Below are 18,494 nucleotides of genomic sequence, written 5' to 3'. Positions count from 1 at the left end.
TCCCACCTCACAGGTGTGGCATATCAAGATGCTGATTAGACAGCATGATTATTGCACAGGTGAGCCTTAGGCTGGCCACAATAAAAGGCCACTCTGAAACGTGCAGTTTTGCTTTATTGGGGGGGTCTGGGGGGGGTCCGAAAACCAGTCAGTATCTGGTGTGAGGGGTAGGGTTAGGGGTAGTGTTAGGGCAGTGGTTCTCAAACTTTTTCTGTCAGGCCCCCCCTTTGGAGAAAAAAAAAAAGTCGGGCCCCCCCAACACACATAGTCAGGCTCAGTGGCGGCGCCAGAGACTTTTTTTGGGGGTGCTGTGGGGTAGCTTGACGTTTCATAGAGGGTGCTCAAACATTTAGGGTTTCCCATTAATGTACCGGTCGCTACAGTGGAATTTTCTACTGCAACACTCTCCACACGCACATACACAGTGTTCCCGCAACTGTTACAACGAAGGCTCGATAATCAGCTCACGGCATATAGGTGTAAGCAGGGGTAACGTGCTATTTTTATAGGTGGTGTGTGGACACATTGAGAGCAAAATGAAGAGCTCTATGGATACCTCTCTCAACACCCAGATGAAACGGAACTGTAAACAGATTTACTTTTTCTTTATGGATATTTTACAAATCACCCTTTTAAACTTTATTCTTTTTTTAATGTCATATAGTATTTCATACCTGTTTTTCATTTATTCTCTTATTTTTTTATAACTATAATGATCATATAAATGTGTGCCTCGGAAATAATTGTTTACATTAATGGTGACCAAAACGTTTGAGACCCACTGAGATAACAATGAGAGAGTCCTTTAGCTCACTGAGTCTCTCAGTCTGACAGGAGAGGACTCTCCTCCACTTTGTTGTTGAAAAAACTCCTTATATCCGTTAGCGTAGCTTGTTAGCTCCAGAAGCTAAGAACAACGATCTCCGGTACCGGTGCGCTCTCTCTCTCTCTCGCGCACACAAAATGGCTCATTCCACACACACAGAGACCCAGACGTAATAGTACTGTACTGTATCATATTATTTTCGAATCAATAATTTTTATATAACCATTTTTTCTCCTGGTCTCTCGCGCCCCCCCTGGCATGCCTCTGCGCCCCCCAGGGGGGGCGCGCCCCACACTTTGAGAACCACTGGGTTAGGGTAATGTTGTGAATCGAGTGGCCCATGGTGGTGGTGGGTTATGGTATTATGGACGACGAACACAGGCCACTCGATTCACAACATTACCCTAACCCTCGCAATAATCATGCAAAACCAGAACTGAGTAATAATCCCCGGTGTAGAGTAAGGCATGTGAAATAATAACTGAGATATCAAAGATGATTGCATCAAGATAAGTGGTTGTCATTGTTCTGTGACTCCTCTCTCACCTTCTTCTCATTCTGCTTGTCGTCGATGTTCTCGTCCTTTTCCTCTTCCACGTCCTCCTCCACGTCCTCCTCCACGTCCTCTTCCACGTCCTCCTCCACGTCCTCTTCCACGTCCTCCTCCACGTCCTCCTCCATGTCCTCCAGCACCAGATCGCTCTCCTTCTGCGCGATGCTGACTGTACGCCACACGGCAGGGGAAACATGTGTGTGTTTCATTTTGTACTGATTGTATTTACCTGTTATTTGAAGTGAATATTTGTTTTTAGGATGACTTTCAACATCTGTCCAGGGACTACAGATAGCCTGTTGGCTAACTCTGGCGCATTTACAGAAATGTCAATGTGCACTGTCCCTGTCATAAATATATATAAATTAAATAACTTTGTGTGCTTGCCACTTTGAGGAATTCAAAATACAAACACAGGATAACATCTAATGCATCTGCAATACAACCACCGTTTATAAAACACGCCGGTAAAACTGCACATGTCTGGACATGATGGGACAACAGATGTTTGGTAGAAGGGTTGATTGGTTGGTTGATTGGTTGGTTGGTTGATTGATTGGTTGATTGGTTGATTGGTTGGTTGATTGATTGGTTGGTTGATTGATTGGTTGATTGGTTGGTTGATTGGTTGGTTGATTGATTGATTGGTTGATTGATTGGTTGGTTGATTGATTGGTTGATTGATTGGTTGATTGGTTGATTGATTGGTTGATTGGTTGATTGATTGGTTGGTTGATTGGTTGGTTGATTTATTGGTTGATTGGTTGATTGATTGGTTGGTTGATTGGTTGATTGATTGGTTGACTGATTGGTTGGTTGATTTATTGGTTGATTGGTTGATTGGTTGATTGATTGGTTGGTTGATTGGTTGATTGATTGGTTGACTGATTGGTTGGTTGATTTATTGGTTGGTTGATTGGTTGGTTGATTGGTTGATTGGTTGACTGATTGGTTGGTTGATTTATTGATTGGTTGGTTGATTGGTTGATTGATTGGTTGATTGATTTATTGGTTGGTTGATTGGTTGGTTGATTGGTTGATTGATTGGTTGACTGATTGGTTGGTTGATTTATTGATTGGTTGATTGGTTGGTTGATTGATTGATTGGTTGATTGGTTGACTGATTTATTGGTTGATTGGTTGATTGGTTGATTGATTGGTTGATTGATTGGTTGATTGATTGGTTGATTGGTTGATTGATTGATTGATTGGTTGGTTGATTGATTGGTTGACTGATTTATTGGTTGATTGATTGATTGGTTGGTTGATTGATTGGTTGGTTGATTGATTGATTGGTTGACTGATTTATTGGTTGGTTGATTGATTGGTTGGTTGATTGATTGATTGGTTGATTGGTTGACTGATTTATTGGTTGATTGATTGGTTGATTGATTGGTTGACTGATTGGTTGGTTGATTTATTGGTTGATTGGTTGATTGATTGGTTGATTGATTGGTTGGTTGATTGGTTGATCGGTTGATTGATTGATTGGTTGATTGGTTGGTTGATTGGTTGGTTTGTTGATTGGTTGATTGATTGATTGGTTGATTGGTTGGTTGATTGGTTCGTTGATTGGTTGATTGGTTGATTGGTTGATTGATTGATTGGTTGATTGGTTGGTTGATTGGTTGATCGGTTGATTGATTGATTGGTTGATTGGTTCGTTGATTGGTTGATTGATTGATTGGTTGATTTATTTATTGGTTGATTGGTTGGTTGATTGGTTAATTGATTGATTGGTTGGTTGATTGGTTGAATGATAATGTAACACTCCCTGTATGTTCTGTTGTACCAATGAACAAAAAAACACTCAACAAAGCGTTACGTTCTTCTACATTTCTTTATTTTCATAAACAAAGAGCAAAATGCTTTAACATTTTTCAAAGTTTGCATTTATTTAGCTGCAAAAGCTTAAAAAAAACCGAAGTTGTCCTGAACTATAAGAAGTCAACATTTCAGTTTCTAAAAGCTTATTGAGTTCCGGGTATAAAGTCTGTGCTGTGGCAGCTCTACCGCAGCATGCAGATTAACGCTGCAGGCTCATCATTGGCAACACCAGAGAGAAATCGGAAGAAATCTAATTAAAGTACATTTCATGCTTCACTGTCCGGATCTTTTGTTCAGCAATATCAAGTCAATTCTGAATCAAAGTCGTGCAGAAATTGAAATTGCTGCAGCTTTGTGGAGACGCTACAGGCCTGATTTATGGAGTCAGTGTTTTATAAACGTCTGTCTGTCCTCCAGTTAAAGTGAGCTGCTGTCAGTGTGAGCGACTCCCTTCTCCTTTTATTTTAAGGGGCTCTTGCCGCCTTATCCTCCTGAAACAGAAGGAGAAGAGCAGCCGAGTTAAAGTCCGCTCAGCACCGCAGCAGCCAGGCTAATGCACAGCTGATAAAAAAACCATCAAAAGATAAATTAACCAACAAACCCATCAATTAACCAATCAACTCATCAATCAATCAACCAACCAATGAACGTGCTGTTGCAAACTGTGGCTGTATCAACGGTCAGCAGAAACAACGTTTTTTTAAAGCGTCAATCTCAAAGGTTTTACATGATGAAAGTATTGCAATATTTATGAACTTGCAGTACTACTACCTACATAAAACAATGGATTAAAGTACAGTAAAGTATGTCCTGCTAAAGCTTCACATTAAAAGCATTTGAATGACTTGTATTGTGAAGTCGTCACAGGAAATGCGTAGTGTTTGTTCTGTATTTTATCATTAAATAAAGCTGGCTAAATAAATCAGGACTGAAATCCTTCAGGGTCAGCCAAAGTTTGACTGACAACATATTTGCAAAGGTTTTATCTGAACACGGTATTTCTGTCCAAATTCACAGCTGCTTTTCAGCATCAGCTGTGAACAGCTTTCTGCCCAGGACCTGTACATAGGTTGTGTTTATTAAAAACTAAGAGGTATTAGAATATTTGATTAGAGGAAGGTTCTCAGCAGACTCTAACATTAGTATTACATAATGTAAGCTGTGGAAAGGATGTACTTACTGTTCTGCACCTGGTCACAGCCGGCGTCCTGCAGGAGAACACATGGGGACATTAAGTGTAAGTGCTTTATGCATTTAAACAGTCTGTATAGTGTACGTCTGATTATCCTCCATTGAGGCCAGTTCATGATCTGATGACCACATTTTGATTTAAACGTAGCAGATGAATGTGTGTGCGACTCACCAGCCTCAGAGCAGGCTGAGGAAGCATGCGGCCGACCCATCCCATAATACTGTCAACACAACAGACCAGAGTCAGGACAGAACACACTCTTACACAGGATTATCTGAGGCTGCTCGTGATGAGGGTAAATGCTGAACCTCTGATGCTATAAACGCTATGTTTCTACCTGAGGATTTAAATATCGTCCTGTATTTTGTTGCACTGTTGGAGAAGCTGGGACTTTCATTTTTTATTAACAACAACTCAATTAGATTAGATTAGATTGAACTTTATTGTCATTGCACAGAGTACTTAAAACGACGAATGCTAACCAGAGGCGCAAAACAAATGTCAATAAAGCCTATGAAACTCATATGAAAGGGTGACATTTAGTTGTTAAAGTTGTAATAAGATGCACAGAACTCTTCTAAGGGGTGTTTTTCATGGAGGATGGTCTGGATAAATAATACGTCATATATTTTATTTATATAGAGCTTTTCCCAGTGCTCAAAGACGCTCAAAGGGTTTGTTTTCGATTAGATATCAGAGTTTACCTGTGAAAGAACTCAAGGAAACTAAACACTTACTTGGCCTGCATCTCTCCTTCCTTTGAAGACCTAACGAATAGAAAAGAGAAAAATAATAATGATTAAATAATAAATAGTTCCTTTATCAAGTATAAGCAAATAAGGGACACATCTGTATTTTGTCCTTCATCTCTAAATGTCAAAGTGTAAACATTTTCCTAACATTTTCGTACAGTTTTCGGAATTTCTTTAAACTTTCTTTGCTTTATTTAGTAAATTTATCTCACAGACAGTTAATGCCATTTCCTTACATTCTTCATATATTTTTGGGTATATTTGAAAGGCATTTTCACAGATGCTGGTCCTTTTATAGGTTTATTTTTTAAACATTCCAGGTATATTTAGGAAGTGTTTTACACATTCAAGGCGATACTTTTCAGACATTCAAATATTTGTAATCAAAATGTTGTATTATTTAATGGGGTGGGTTTTAATCCTTGTCTTAATAGCCACCTCTATCGGGGTTGTGGTTTTTGACATGCCTCTCTTTGTTTCCAAACAATTAAGTGGAGATCGTGGTTGAATTAGATGAGCTTTATTGATTGGTCCAGACGGCGTATAAACAGCAGGACACATTTCTTCGCTTCATACTTAATAAAAGTTTCAGTCTCCAACAGAACAAAAAGAACACGCTCAAAGCAGCCTCCCTCTCCTCTGTCATCATCCTGTTGGACCTGTCTGCTGCATTCAACACGGTGAATCATCAGATCCTCCTTCGCACTCTCCAAGAACTTGGAGTTTCAGGCTCTGCACTTTCCCTCATCACCTCATACCTCAAAGACCGCACCTACAGGGTGACTTGGAGAGGGTCTGAGTCCGACCCTTGTCAATTAACTACAGGGGTCCCTCAGGGCTCTGTTCTTGGTCCCCTCCTCTTCTCCCTGTACACAAACTCGCTCGGATCAGTCATTAGCCCGCATGGTTTTTCTTACCACTGCTACGCTGACGACACCCAATTAATTTTGTCCTTTCCCCGCTCAGAGACCCAGGTCGTCGCACGCATCTCTGCTTGTCTAGCTGACATCTCTCAGTCGATGTCTGATCATCACCTCAAGCTCAACCTTGACAAGACTGAGCTGCTCTTCCTTCCGGGAAAAGATTGTCCAACTCTTGACCTGAACAATCAACATCGGCACCTGTGTTGTTTCACCGACTCAGACTGCAAGGAATCTGGGTGTGACCCTAGATAACAACCTGTCTTTCACTGCAAACATCGCTGCTACAACCCGTTGCTGCAGATACACGCTTTACAACATCAGGAGGATACGTCCCCAGCTGACCCAGAAAGCCACGCAGGTTCTGGTCCAGGCTCTCGTCATCTCACGCCTAGACTACTGCAACTCCCTCCTGGCTGGTCTACCTGCATGTGCCATCCGACCTCTGCAGCTCATCCAGAATGCAGCGGCTCGTCTGGTCTTCAACCTTCCTAAATTCTCCCACACCACTCCGCTCCTCCGCTCCCTCCACTGGCTTCCGGTAACTGCTAGAATCCACTTCAAGACACTGGTACTTGCGTACCATGCTGCGAATGGATCTGGCCCTTCGTACATCCAGGACATGGTTAAACCGTACACCCCAGCGCGTGCACTACGCTCTGCATCAGCCAAACGACTCGCTGCACCCTCGCTGCGAGGGGGACCCAAGTTCCCATCAGCGAAAACACGTGGGTTTGCTAGTCCTGGCTCCAAGATGGTGGAATGAGCTCCCCATTGACATCAGGACAGGCAGATAAGCTTACACACTCTTCCAGACTGAAAACTCATCTCTTTCGACTCCACTTCGAGCGATAGAATTATTAACAAAGCACTTATATACTAATAAAGGGACTGGCTTATCTAAAGCCAGTTGAGTAGCACTTGAAATGTTTTTGCTCTATGAAACCTGATGTACTTATATGATTCTGTTTTCTTCAAGTTTGTATTTTGTTGGTCGAACGCACTTATTGTAAGTCGCTTTGGATAAAAGCGTCAGCTAAATGCAATGTAATGTAAAAGACTTTTCCGTTTCCCCGTCCCATCACCCTCAGCTGTGTCCTATCAACCTACCATATATAGGCATAGCCATGCACGTGATACTGACGCACATATAACAAATAATAAGTGAGCCTTAAATTAATACATTTTGAACCATAATGTGACTCACAAAAATACCCGATAATTTACAGTTTAATCTAATTTATATTATTATTAAGCCTAACATTCAGACAATAATAACAAAAGGAAAATGGCTCTAACATTTACCTTAAACTTATTGGCCATATTCATTGAAATGTTTCACACATTTCTGGGATACTTTTATTAGCACATTTATAGAAAAGGTATGACAACTAATCCTGGAAATCTTGTTTGTGTTGTTGGTGAAAATACAACAACAATAAACAAGCATAACCCTCTTACTTTACAATTGTATCTCCCCTCTTTGAATTTTTCAAATACATAACATTTGTTTGTCCGAGATACAAATATGTACTCACTTCTCAATTTCAGGAGCTGCTTTTGTTTCTGGAGCCGGTTCTGGTGCTGTTTAAATAATCAGTACACGCAGGTTATATATATTTATTCTTAACATTAGTATGAGATGTATTCATGTGTAATGATGATTAAAAGCGGACCTTTTGCTACAGCAGGAGCTTCAGTCTTTTCCATGATGTCTGTCTTCGGCTGAGGGACGACTTTCTCTAAACCTTGTTTGATCCAGTCTATCATCCTGTAATGAACATACACATATAAACACACACACACACATATAAACACACACATATAAACACACACACATACACATATAGACACACACATATAAACACACACACACACATATAAACACACACATATAAACACACACACACACACACACACACACACACACATATAAACACGCACACACTCACCTGGGGGGGAGGAGTCTGTTGTCAGTGTGTTCCTCTCGCTCCTCCACATTGATCTGAGGCTCTGCAGGTTTTGCAGGTGCTGCCACCGACACCTGAGGAGAAACACACACTCACATTATATCACAACATCAATATTATAAGTCAAATCTAGTTTAATATATTCTCTTAGTCTCTTTCTGGTTGGTATGATATCACAGGAGTGTATTCACACACTCCTCTGCTGCAGTAACAGCTGATACCTCAGTGTGCTGCTCAGGCTCTGCTGGGGTTTCCTTCTTCAGGTCGGGCTGAGGAACGACTTTCTCCAAACCCTCAGAGATCCAGGCCATCATCCCTTTCCTGAGGGGAAATAAAAACAGAAACACAACGACTTATTTCTTCTTCAGGAGATGAGAATCTATCCTAACTGAGACAAATATAATATAGATCACATGATCAGCGTAACAATATGATACATACAGTAGTAAACAGCAATGAGACATGAAATGAAGCTCACTATTTGGCATATTTGGCATATATGCCATCAAATGGGCATATAAAGCAGCTCAGTATTATCTATCGTAGCTCACTATTTGGCAGTATGCACGTTGAGGGGTTTATAAAAAAGCTCACTATTTAGCCGTATGCACGTTGAGGGTTATTTAGACAAGCTCACTATTTCACTATTAGTCCGTCTGCTGATGAGTTTCTAAAGCGTCTCAGTATTTGGCAGTCTGTCTATTGGTGGGTTTAAAAAGGAGCTCGGTGTTCTGCTAATACGTATCAAGTCGGCTCAGTATTTGGCAGTTTGCAAACTGATGGCAGTAATTTGCAGTGTTTGTCCTATAGGGTATATTAAGCAGCTCAGTATTTGACAGTTTGCCTGGTGATGGGTATTTAAAGCATCGCAGTATTTGGCAGCCTATGGCAGCCTATGGCTAATGGGTTTGTTAAGCAGCTCAGTATTTGACACTATCTGTTTCCTGTCGTTACTCACTCGTCTTCAGGTTTACTGTTATTACAGAGAGGAAGGAGCACAGAGGAAACATCAAAACACTTGTATCACTGCAACACATCTGGAAACCATTAACTCCACATTTCTGATAAACATAATACAAAATCTGTCATAGCACAGCTGCTTTGTGTTGACCTAACAATATCAATAAAGCCTTGGGCAATCATTCACCATAATCATGGTACTATCATTGGAAAAACTCAAGCTAAGTGTTCTTAAAGTTAGTAAAGGAGTACCACAGGGATCCGTTCTTGGTCCTCCTTTATTTACACTATGCTGCATATAAAAAGAGTATAATCTCTGAAACCCCACATCCTTTATATATTATATATATATATGTACCTGGTTGTTGTGTTTTGCTCCTGGAAAGAAGGAAAAGACACAACAAATATTATTGGGACCTACAGAACGACTCTGTTGCGGGATCTGGTCCTGAGTAAGTAAGCGATCCGGGTAAGTATCTTGTGCTGGGGCAGTATGTGGTTCTGGTGCAGTATCCGGTCCCATGGTTAATATCTGGTTCTGTGTCAGTAGCTGGTCCTTGGTAAGAACCTAGTCTTGGGTATGTAAGCAAACCGAGGCATGTATCTGGTCCTGGGTGGATATGTTGTCGTGGGTCAGCATCTGGTCCCGGTTTCTAGTGCTGGGTCAGTATTTAGTGCTGTGTCAGTATCTGGTCCTGGGTCAGTATCTGGTCCTGGGTCAGTATCTAGTGCTGGGTCAGTATTTAGTGCTGTGTCAGTATCTGGTCCTGGGTCAGTATCTAGTGCTGGGTCAGTATTTAGTGCTGGGTCAGTATTTAGTGCTGTGTCAGTATCTGGTCCTGGGTCAGTATCTAGTGCTGGGTCAGTATTTAGTGTTGTGTCAGTATCTGGTCCTGGGTCAGTATCTGGTCCTGGGTCAGTATCTAGTGCTGGGTCAGTATTTAGTGTTGTGTCAGTATCTGGTCCTGGGTCAGTATCTAGTGCTGGGTCAGTATCTGGTCCTGGGTCAGTATCTAATGCTGGGTCAGTATTTAGTGCTGGGTCAGTATTTAGTGCTGTGTCAGTATCTGGTCCTGGGTCAGTATCTGGTCCTGGGTCAGTATCTAGTGCTGGGTCAGTATTTAGTGTTGTGTCAGTATCTGGTCCTGGGTCAGTATCTAGTGCTGGGTCAGTATCTGGTCCTCACCTTCTCGACGGAGTTGGCCCGGCTCAGGTTTGGTGGGAGTGCAGGTTTCGGCAAAGTGGCGTTGAACCACGTAAACACTCCGGACTGAGCGACAGGCTCCGGGCTGAGAGCAAAACATCCAGAGGTAATTTAAATAAGGGCACATAACATCAATAAAATACAGTAAATAAACTGTATACTTGCTACTTTAATACACTGGAGATTCATTTAAGTTGATGTGAGTTATTGTCATTTTCAATTTATAACTACAATACGATAACATTTTTATATCATTGTAGGTGAATATTATTTCTAAAAACTGTATTTTGTTCATAATCCTGTTTATCAAAACCTCCTCATGTATGAAAAGGGACACAAACAGGAAAATGACCATAAACTGAATTGCAATGCAGATCTTTCATGAAGTAACAATTATATTAAACATCATTGTATTTCTCAGATCATCTCACCCGCTCTCCGCCGCCTGTACTTCCTGTTTGGGTTTGCCATCTTTTTGAGCTGTTGATAAAACACAACTGTTATTGTTTAGCAAGAAGAACAAAACCCCAAACTGAACCACGAGATGTTCCCGGTGCCGTCTTACCCTGCTGTTTGCTCTCATCTAGAAATGTCACTTTCTTCTCCTGTTAAAAACACAATATGATTTCATGTTAAACATATAAAGTTTACATAATGAAACACATAATCAGAATCAGGGTTATTGCCAAGTATTATTCAAAAGTAATTTGCTTTGCTGCATACAAAACATTTAAGTGGAATAAGCTATGTATATAACTTTTAAAATAAATATTATACAATTAAAATAAATGTTGACAAGTATTCCTCGGGCATAATGGCATAAATAAAATACATGCAGTCTTATATATATATTTGAATATAAAAAATATATGTGCAGTATATCACCTATAAGGTATACGTATTTTTCTATATCTAAAGTCAGTAAAGTAACCATTAAAGTGTGATTCAAACATTTTGAGTGTAATTTAAAATATTATTTTCCACATTTGGGTCCCAGAATGATAGAATATAAAAGGAACTCTGGTAGTGGCTGTAGTGTGAATAAACTTCATATAATATGTTTTTACGATGAAAATAAGAGATGAAACGAAAATGGTAAAATCGTGATCAAAACATAAACGGGCTTGGCTTAAACTAAGGGGAGGAGTCACCGCAGGGGGCGTGGTCACTGGTTTCCCCAGTTTCTGCTCTTCAACATTTTTTGGCGGAGGCTCCGGCGGCTGCGGAACGACTTTAGCCACCCAGCTCAACATCCTGCGAGAACAAACACACACAGAATAGTTAAGAGTGACGGAGCGTCCACACAGCAGCGTGCGTTGACGCTTGGCGGTGGGCGTGTCTGAAGCTTGGGGATTTTTTGCGATTAACGCGACCAACAACCAATCACATGAATCTCCCGCCCCCGACATACAAAGCAATAGCAATGTTAAAACGAAGTAAACTGGATAAAAACCCCAACAGTTTTCCCTCCATGCCTCGCTCCTCCGGTTTGTATCCCGGTAGATGAACAGAGACCGATCATACAGCACCGGGTGATTCACTACCGCTATAATGAATTTTCCCTCCATTTTTTGGAATATGAGGAAATGACCTGCGTAGTCTCTCCCAGCTTACACGCGGTTTGATTGGCTAGCGCTTGTACTGGCAGATTAGCATAAACGGGATTTCATTGGCTGACGCTTCTGCCGAGGCGCCAAAAGTTGAACATTGCTCAACTTTTGAAGCGAGCGAGGCCAGCAACGCCAGCAACGCTCCACGTCGCTTCCCAAAATGCAGTTCGGCTAAAAGTGACGTCACCCCATTCAAAGTGAATGGGCAGAAGCGTTGGAAGCTTCAACGCACGCCGCTGTGTGGACGGGCCGTGAAGGGGTGGACCCTGAAGGCAGCACCTCCCTGGTCCAATGGGATTCCTCCATTTGATTTTGGATTATTGCAGAAAATAATCTCTGTGTCAAACAAACGATAATCTCCACATATTAACACCTCTTTATGATTTCTGAAGTAAAAAGCTAACGTTAGGCTATAAAGGAATAGGGATTAAAAAAGGGTTTAAAAACTCATACTCGCACCATACAACCTGGTCTAATCTGTATTTGCATTCTCTTACTAATGTCATTGTTGCTCTTATTAAAACAGTATAAAAACTATTTATACCCCAAAAATAAACTAGAAAATACTACTTGATGTTACCCACTCTAATGCATTTACAAATACTTATTTATGTATAAGAATTGACATCAATCTCTCCACTGGAGATACAAAACAAATCATGACAGTCCTCACACAAAACTCAAATGTACATCTGCTATACCTGAATGTTTAGTTTGTGATCATTTTGCCCCTTTTATATTCATTTAACGAAAATGTCCAAACACAAGTGTTAATGTTAATTACGACTACAGCAGTCCAACAACACATCAATGCTTATCACGCACCACATGGAAGAACAATAATGAATGTAGAACTTTGGTATCTTTTAAAAACAATAAAAGAGTTCTTGGAAAGGTTCCTAATTAGCGTTCTCTCTATTGACTCGAGTCGCTCGGTGCTTAGCGGCGTTTGGATCAGTTCTGGCTGAGCGTCAGCTTGATCAGCGCGGACTGACCGTGACCCTAATCCGCCTCAGGAGGTCGGCAGCAGAGCTGTGTCACTGTGCTGACAAACATTTCAACTGGAGTCACTTGCGCTTTCAGTTAGCTCTTTAGCCATGTAGCTAGGTTTTATGTCCACCAGTTTTGCAGTTTCGATTGTTATCAGCCAGGTTTACGTTTGGCAACATCTTTAATCAAATCAAGTCTTATTTATGGATCCCAATCTCAGATATTATGCAATACAACTAAATTCCCAAATTGGGATTCATAAAGTACATTTTACCGTATATTATATTTAATCTTATATTACATCTGTAGATCGTACAACACTGTCTGTTTTAGGAACATCTCAGCGGCTTGGGAAAAACCCATTCCCCCCCCAAAAACAATCTCCCAGTTTTCCAGAGTAAAGGAAATAGTTTTGTTGCCACAAAACACATCAAACTGATTCAGTAGGTGAGCAAAAGGGTATAAAGGTGTCACTTTCACTTTCCAGTTAGCTCTGTAGTCTTTTAGCTAGTTGCTAAAACCACCAGTGAGTCAGTTAGTTAGCTTTCCAGTTAGCTCTTTAGTCTTTTAGCTAGTTGCTAAAACCACCAGTGAGTCAGTTAGTTAGCTTTCCAGTTAGCTCTTTAGCCAAATAGCTCATTTGTCAACAAGTAAGTCAGTTAGTTATTATTTTAGTTTGATTTTTAGATGTTCAGCTAGATGCTCAGTCAACCAGTAAGTCGGTTAGTTAGCTTTACAAGTACCTTGTTAGATATTAAGCTAGTTGCTATTAGTTAGCTAGTTTAATATATATTTAGATATCTATCCATTAACATTCTGTTCTTTATCCAAAACAGCTAGTTTCTAAGTCAGGTAGTGAGATCAGTCGATCAGCCAATTTTTGAATCAAATCAAATTTAGTCAGATTTATTTATATTGACCAATTTCACATATTACACATTTGCCTCACGGGGTTTTACAATTTGTTGCCACAACTTAGCCATACGTTTTCTTGAGGTTCAGTAGCTTTTTATCAATGCTTGCATTTATTATCAAGGATAATTGTGCATTGATTTTAAAGTATTGCTAATATCATTATGAAAACATACACACTTAAGACAATAGAGATGCTTCATGCAACTGGCCAGGTAAACAGTCGGTTAACTCATTTGATGGGTAATTATCATCCACTTAGTCAAATTAGACAAGTTGGCTAGTTTAATTAACTTTTACAGCCAGATAACGTGCTAGAAAATCAACAACAGTGAGTCAATAACATGGTGGGCAAGCAAACATAAATGTAACTTTAAAATTACTTGTAAAATAAAGTATTTTGTAAAAAGTAAGGCACTTCATTAGATGCAATTATTAATGTATTGGATTCAAACACAGTTCATTTTCATCACAAGAAAAATGTGCTGAACAAAAGGGTGTGTGTGTGTGTGTGTGTGTGTGTGTGTGTGTGTGTGTGTGTGTGTGTGTGTGTATACAGACTCTGCTAGACAATTGCATGTGAGCTCGGCTAACCATGATATTATTTACAACTGAATACATTGGTAAAAATAGTGAGAAGTATCCCAGTGTAAGAAAGCAGAAGTTCTTACATTTTATCGCAAAAAAAAAAGTATTCTTCAGAATTTTTTTTATCAGAAGTATAATTTATTGAAAAAAAGTGCATGTGAAGAAGTAAACGTAACGCGCACTGCAAACCAACCGTATTTGTCTGTTAGCATGTTAGCTAGCTCGTTAGCAAATGTTGTTTACTGGCTAAATAAACTGCACACTCAGATAATCTAACAAAGTGACTCACGACTAAACCACCATGCTCTGAAGTATTTCCCCGCCCGTTGAGGTATTATTTTGGGGGTGTTTTGTGGAGGTCGTGGGGTGTTTAGTGGGGTGTTTAGTGGGGTCTATGTGCTGGTTGTCCTACCTGAGAAGTTAGCGAGGGTCCGGCAGCGTCCCACAGAAGAAGAACCGTGAAGTCCTGCAGGGATCTGAGCGCTGTGGGAGGATTATGGAACTAACAGGATTACAGGAGGACGTTAATATGGGGACACACAGATTACCCTCCCAAATCAAACTCACTCACATCAGTCCAACATGGTGAGAGAAAACATTAAGAAAAGAGAGAACATTGACAGAAAACAGTCATTTAGATATTTTACTGCCTTTTAAAGATGGACAGTTTTATCATTTTTATACTTGATTTTTTGGATCAAGGTGATTGCTGGACTTTATTCACTTCCACATTTAACATTTATGTTTAATTTATTATGCCATTCCTTGCCAGTTAATGTCAATAATATCCTACTTTCAAATTTAGTTGCAACTTGTAATAAACTTTTTAAATAATGTTTTATTTTCTCTTTTGAGATGTTTATATTTGTTTATTTTCTACTCTTTTTATTTAAAGAATGTGCAAAGCCTTGTTTTAACATTGGGATCAATAAAGTATATTTTATCTTATCTTTCAAATGCATTCACTTTAATTGTGGAACCCCAAAGGCGATAACAATAATGAAGTTTAGCTCTCTGACATTTATACCTGTTGTTATACCTGATCTCAAATGAATTATCCGTCATGATCTGAAATAAATACCTCAGGTGGAAGATAAAACAATAAGTTGTTATCTTAAAAAAACAAAAGTTGCCTTGATGTAATGAATCATTGATTCCTGCTCATCCTAAATGTATTCCTCCTTTGTTTACTTCTGGAACACAGTGACATCACTCTGTAACATTAGCTCTCCTATTGGCTAGCGCTCAAACACATTGTACGTGATAGGCTGGGGGGGCGGGACATCTCTAAGCGGTCGAAGAATAACATCAGAGCCGGCCAGCTAACCAATCAGAGCAGACTGTGCTCTGGAGTCAGACAGAGACGTTGAACCGACATACATCGTTTGTTTAACATGAACAATCTGACAATAGTCGTGCTTTTTTCTTCTGTAATCTGTTCGGGCTTTATATCCATTGTAGACCGTGTTAACCTTATTCAGGATAACAACCAAAAACACATTCAGAAAACCATTGACCTCCAGACCACGGGGCAGGAAGTGATGAAATGCTGACTCAACTCTATTATGTCTTGTTTTATATGTAATTTGTGTATGATGGTTTTTAACTGTTTCTTTTGTGCTACACGACCCTGGCTGTGGGTCACACTCAGATTTGTTTTTGCGCTCATGTTGCAGCGCCTGCAGGTTAAAGCTGTTAACGAGCAGATGATCCGCTCAAGAGGTTCATCAGCGTCAGCGAAACGAGGATCAGCCGCAGAAACCTGACCGGCTCAAAGACCCACAAAAGACAGCTGTGAGGCGACTGGTGCAATCTCTTCCATCAGGAGAGACACGCTGCAGCTTCAGAAAGGATGCAGGGATACAAACACAAAGAAGCTCAAAACACAACGGAGACCAGGGGACACTAAAGAGTGACGCACACAGCTGGAGACCAGGGGACACTAAAGAGTGACGAACACAGCTGGAGACCAGGGGACACTAAAGAGTGACGCACACAGCTGGGAGACCAGGGACACTAAAGAGTGACGCACACAGCTGGAGACCAGGGGACACTAAAGAGTGACGAACACAGCTGGAGACCAGGGGACACTAAAGAGTGACGAACACAGCTGGGAGACCAGGGACACTAAAGAGTGACGCACACAGCTGGGAGACGGGGGACACTAAAGAGTGACGAACACAGCTGGAGACCAGGGGACACTAAAGAGTGACGAACACAGCTGGAGACCAGGGGACACTAAAGAGTGACGCACACAGCTGGAGACCAGGGGACACTAAAGAGTGACACAAACAGCTGGGAGACCAGGGGACACAAAGAGTGACACACACAGCTGAGACCAGGGGACACTAAAGAGTGACGCACACAGCTGGGAGACCAGGGGACACTAAAGAGTGACACACACAGCTGAGACCAGGGGACACTAAAGAGTGACGCACACAGCTGGGAGACCAGGGGACACTAAATAGTGACTCACACAGCTGGAGACCAGGGGACACTAAAGAGTGACACACATAGCTGGGAAACCAGGGGACACTAAAGAGTGACGAACACAGCTGGGAGACCAGGGGACACTAAAGAGTGACGCACACAGCTGGGAGACCAGGGGACACTAAAGAGTGACACACACAGCTGGAGACCAGGGGACACTAAATAGTGAGGCACACAGCTGGAGACCAGGGGACACTAAAGAGTGACGCACACAGCTGGGAAACCAGGGGACACTAAAGAGTGACGAACACAGCTGGGAGACCAGGGGACACTAAAGAGTGACGCACACAGCTGGGAGACCAGGGGACACTAAAGAGTGACACACACAGCTGGAGACCAGGGACACTAAATAGTGACCGCACCAGCTGGAGACCAGGGGACACTAAAGAGTGGCGCACACAGCTGGGAGACCAGGGGACACTAAAGAGTGACGCACACAGCTGGGAGACCAGGGGACACTAAAGAGTGACACACACAGCTGGAGACCATGGGACACTAAAGAGTGACGCACACAGCTGGGAGAGCAGGGGACACTAAGAGTGAGGCAACAGCTGGGAGACCAGGGGACACTAAAGAGTGACGCACACAGCTGGAGACCAGGGGACACTAAAGAGTGAGGCACACAGCTGGAGACCAGGGGACACTAAAGAGTGACGCACACAGCTGGGAGACCAGGGGACACTAAAGAGTGACACACACAGCTGGAGACCAGGGGACACTAAATAGTGACACACACAGCTGGAGACCAGGGGACACTAAAGATTGACGCACACTCTGGAGACCAGGGACACTAAAGATGACGCACACAGCTGGAGACCAGGGGACACTAAAGAGTGACGCACCCAGCTGGAGACAAAGGGACACTAAAGAGTGATGTACACATCTGGGAGACCAGGGGACACTAAAGAGTGACACACACAGCTGGAGACCAGGGGACACTAAATAGTGACGCACACAGCTGGAGACCAGGGGACACTAAAGATTGACGCACACAGCTGGAGACCAGGGGACACTAAAGAGTGACGCACACAGCTGGAGACCAGGGGACACTAAAGAGTGACGCACACAGCTGGAGACCAGGGGACACTAAAGAGTGACGCACACAGCTGGAGACAAAGGGACACTAAAGAGTGACGTACACATCTGGGAGACCAGGGGACACTAAAGAGTGACACACACAGCTGGGAGACCAGGGGACACTAAATAGTGACGCACACAGCTGGAGACCAGGGGACACTAAAGATTGACGCACACAGCTGGAGACCAGGGGACACTAAAGAGTGACGCACACAGCTGGAGACCAGGGGACACTAAAGAGTGACGCACACAGCTGGAGACCAGGGGACACTAAAGAGTGACACACACAGCTGGAGACAAAGGGACACTAAAGAGTGACATACACATCTGGGAGAACAGGGGACACTAAAGAGTGACGCACACAGCTGGAGACCAGGGGACACTAAATAGTGACGCACACAGCTGGAGACCAGGGGACACTAAAGAGTGACGTACACATCTGGGAGACCAGGGGACACTAAAGAGTGACGCACACAGCTGGAGACCAGGGCGACACTAAAGAGTGACGCACACAGCTGGAGACCAGGGGACAATAAAGAGTGACGCACACAGCTGGAGACCATGGGACACTAAAGAGTGACGCACACAGCTAGAGACCAGGGGACACTAAAGAGTGACGCACA

The 18,494-nt window shown here is 42.1% G+C and overlaps 1 protein-coding gene across 1 annotated transcript in view; it reads right to left on the bottom strand.

Moving 5' to 3' along the window:
• The window catches only part of cngb1a (cyclic nucleotide gated channel subunit beta 1a), a gene marked incomplete at its 3' end in the record, with an annotated part of 46,593 nt that extends 31,786 nt beyond the window's left edge, over positions 1-14,807 (bottom strand). The window contains exons 1-14 of the mRNA XM_034239412.1: positions 14,717-14,807; positions 11,356-11,458; positions 10,770-10,809; positions 10,636-10,684; positions 10,187-10,289; positions 9,359-9,378; positions 8,262-8,361; positions 8,023-8,114; positions 7,747-7,841; positions 7,609-7,654; positions 5,136-5,165; positions 4,570-4,618; positions 4,387-4,414; positions 1,373-1,548 (exon numbers count right to left, since the gene is read on the bottom strand). Coding sequence (XP_034095303.1) covers positions 1,373-1,548; positions 4,387-4,414; positions 4,570-4,618; positions 5,136-5,165; positions 7,609-7,654; positions 7,747-7,841; positions 8,023-8,114; positions 8,262-8,361; positions 9,359-9,378; positions 10,187-10,289; positions 10,636-10,684; positions 10,770-10,809; positions 11,356-11,457 — 930 coding nt within the window. The remainder of the gene's footprint in view (positions 1-1,372; positions 1,549-4,386; positions 4,415-4,569; positions 4,619-5,135; positions 5,166-7,608; positions 7,655-7,746; positions 7,842-8,022; positions 8,115-8,261; positions 8,362-9,358; positions 9,379-10,186; positions 10,290-10,635; positions 10,685-10,769; positions 10,810-11,355; positions 11,459-14,716) is intronic.
• Positions 14,808-18,494: the final 3,687 nt, after the last annotated feature.

Source organism: Gymnodraco acuticeps, unplaced genomic scaffold (assembly GCF_902827175.1).
Source record: "Gymnodraco acuticeps unplaced genomic scaffold, fGymAcu1.1, whole genome shotgun sequence".
NCBI lineage: Eukaryota > Metazoa > Chordata > Actinopteri > Perciformes > Bathydraconidae > Gymnodraco > Gymnodraco acuticeps.
The sequence above is the reverse complement of the archived record's forward strand: the minus strand, read 5'-3'. Positions and strand labels throughout refer to the sequence as shown.